This window comes from Montipora capricornis, chromosome 12 (genome assembly GCF_036669925.1).
Source record: "Montipora capricornis isolate CH-2021 chromosome 12, ASM3666992v2, whole genome shotgun sequence".
Taxonomy (NCBI): Eukaryota; Metazoa; Cnidaria; class Anthozoa; order Scleractinia; family Acroporidae; genus Montipora; species Montipora capricornis.
Genome location: NC_090894.1, coordinates 31,184,938 through 31,187,437, shown reverse-complemented (window position 1 = coordinate 31,187,437; position 2,500 = coordinate 31,184,938). Strand labels below are relative to the sequence as shown.

Genomic DNA, 2,500 nt, shown 5'->3' with positions numbered 1-2,500 from the left:
TTTCCGTGGTGTTTAATTACCATTTTTCGTGAAGGCTTGTTTGTAAAAGAGCACATGTTGTGCAATCCGCACAGAGAATATTTTAGTTTTTTAGCAGCTATATACATGACGGCACTGAGGATACTCGACAAAATGTAGAAAAATCATAGCAAATTTGTCTTTTCGGTTTTATTTTGATCACATCAAGTATTATAAGCAATACCTATGTCAAAACGAGCTATCGTAATTGCTGTACTGTGTACATTTTTCTAGACTTAAAAAAATACTGCCACAAAACACACATCGCCTACATGAAATTAAGATACTCTTCCCATAATATTATCAAACTAAGAGAGAAAATTTTACCTTCCCGTGCCGTTTTCGCAACAGCATTAGCATTGTTTCGTAAATGAAACGACTTTCAGAACTTTCTTTAGAACCTGGAATTGCCTTCAATCGCTGATCGGAAGGACATTTATGAAACTCTCAAAAACTTAAATTTGTGGCGCCAAAAACTCGTTTGTACCGAAACTTAGAATCATATATATTAAAACTTTGGTTTAAATTATCAATCAGTATTAAACTAGTACAAAAAACTCACAGTCTAACTCCCATCCACCACTTTCTAAAAGTCTCGTTCGTCTACTAAGTATGAGTTTAGCCACCGTCCATACCTTTCGTGTTTTATCTTCTCTCGTAATCCAATGCGTTGCCTGACCAGTGCTGAACTTATAGCCGTTAACAACTCCGAACGCGGTGTTTACGAAACACGCTTTTTTTTTTTAACACATAACATAGAAGCTATCTTCACTCCGTTGCTTAAAATGAAAGCAGTTTAATTAATCCTTGTTGTGAATCGAAACAATTCGCAACCAAACTTTTAACTGTCCTGTCTTTGATAGTGAATGGAGATTAAGGCAATTCGCAAATACACACTCCGGAACAAGTACTTTAAAATTAAGGGATTTCAGGCCACCACACGTAAATTCAAAACCTCTTACTTTTAACCCTGAAATATCTTAAATTGAAAATCTCCCGCTTTTATTTGTGTAAACATTCTCATTCCCATTGTAATTGGAAATTTTTCACCGACAAAGGAATTTTAAAGTCGATGATGCTGAATAACAAGAATCGGGAAAAATTGTACATCTATTCAAAAATCTGAACACGATGGTTATTTAGGTCGGTGACAATTATTTTACCATCGCTAAGGACTGCTGTAGAAAGCGGGCGATTGAACTCTCCTGTCCTTGTACCACATACTCCAAACTTAGTTACAAACTCTCCGCTGAGTTTAAACACCTGCACTCGGTGATTCGATGTATCACAAACCAGCAGATGTCCCGCTCTGTCCACTGACAGGAAGCCAGGTTGATCGAACTCTCCATCCCCGTTCCCCTCATTTCCAATTTTATAAAGAAACTTCCCCTCCCTATTAAAAACTTTTATACGGTGATCATCTATGTCTGACGCGATAAGATAGTTGTCGTGTTGGATGCAGTGAAAGGGAGAGATGAAAGTACCTTCAGTACCGACACTGCGCAAACACCGACCATCGAGTGAAAATATTTTGATTAATTTGTTACCTCTATCAGCAACAATAATGTTGCCATCGCTGTCAATTGACAGGCCACGAGGATACTGAGGCTGGTGATCCCGGCTTCCTTCTCCTCGAAAATGATTAAGATAATGACCCTCTTCACTAAACAGTTGAACTCGGTGGTTCATACGGTCTGCCACTATAATCTTATCATTATGAAAAGCTATTCCAGCAGGCGAGTCAAACTCTCCTTGCTGATTACCCTTTTTACCAAACGATCTTACGTGAGTCCCATTACTGGCAAATATCTGTACTCTGTGGTTGCCAACCTCGCTAACTGCAATCTCATCTTTGTCATTCACAGCTACCCCCCAGGGCCCGTATAGCAGCATTCCAGCGTTTGAACCTTGTTGTCCAAAGGATAACACAGGTCTGAACTGTCTGCGTTTGATTTGAACCTCAAAAGGGCTGCCACGAACATGTCCTCCATTGACTTTTACGGATGCCTGACATGTTCCGGTTTCTTTGGCAAAATAGCTGATCTTGTAAGTGCCATCTTTGTTATCTTGGACTTGAGGCTTGATCGCGTTGTCACTGCCTTCACGATTTCTGATTCCCAGTGTCACGCGGTCTCGTTCTTGGTAGCATTGTTCTTTTTGTATGTTCCTTGTTGTGACAACAATCTCAGCTTTAAGTCCAACAGTTCCCTCGCGGATTCCTTTTCCCTCAGCACTGGAGTCTTCCGGGCTAGTTTTGGTGATAAAACTTTTAAAACAGCCTATTTGTTGGACTTTTAGATCACAAAACAATCTTTCGTTCCCTTCAAAGACAAAGGCCATGACATGTTCGACGTCGCAGTTAGCTGAATGTTCTTTTTCCGCTTTTTCCTGAACTATTTTGTCAATAAATGCATGGGGCTGAATGATTTGAGCGTTTGTGCTTCGCTTTAAAATCAGTTCGGTTTTTTCAATTTCTGTTTTT

General features: G+C 39.6%; 1 protein-coding gene across 1 annotated transcript in view; it reads right to left on the bottom strand.

The window, feature by feature from the left end:
• Positions 1-153: 153 nt before the first annotated feature.
• Positions 154-2,500, bottom strand: part of LOC138026904 (E3 ubiquitin-protein ligase TRIM71-like) — a 3,261-nt gene continuing 914 nt past the window's right edge. Inside the window, exon 1 of the mRNA XM_068874358.1 lies at positions 154-2,500. This exon is cut by the window's right edge and continues 914 nt beyond it. Coding sequence (XP_068730459.1) covers positions 1,129-2,500 — 1,372 coding nt within the window. The 3' untranslated portion in view covers positions 154-1,128.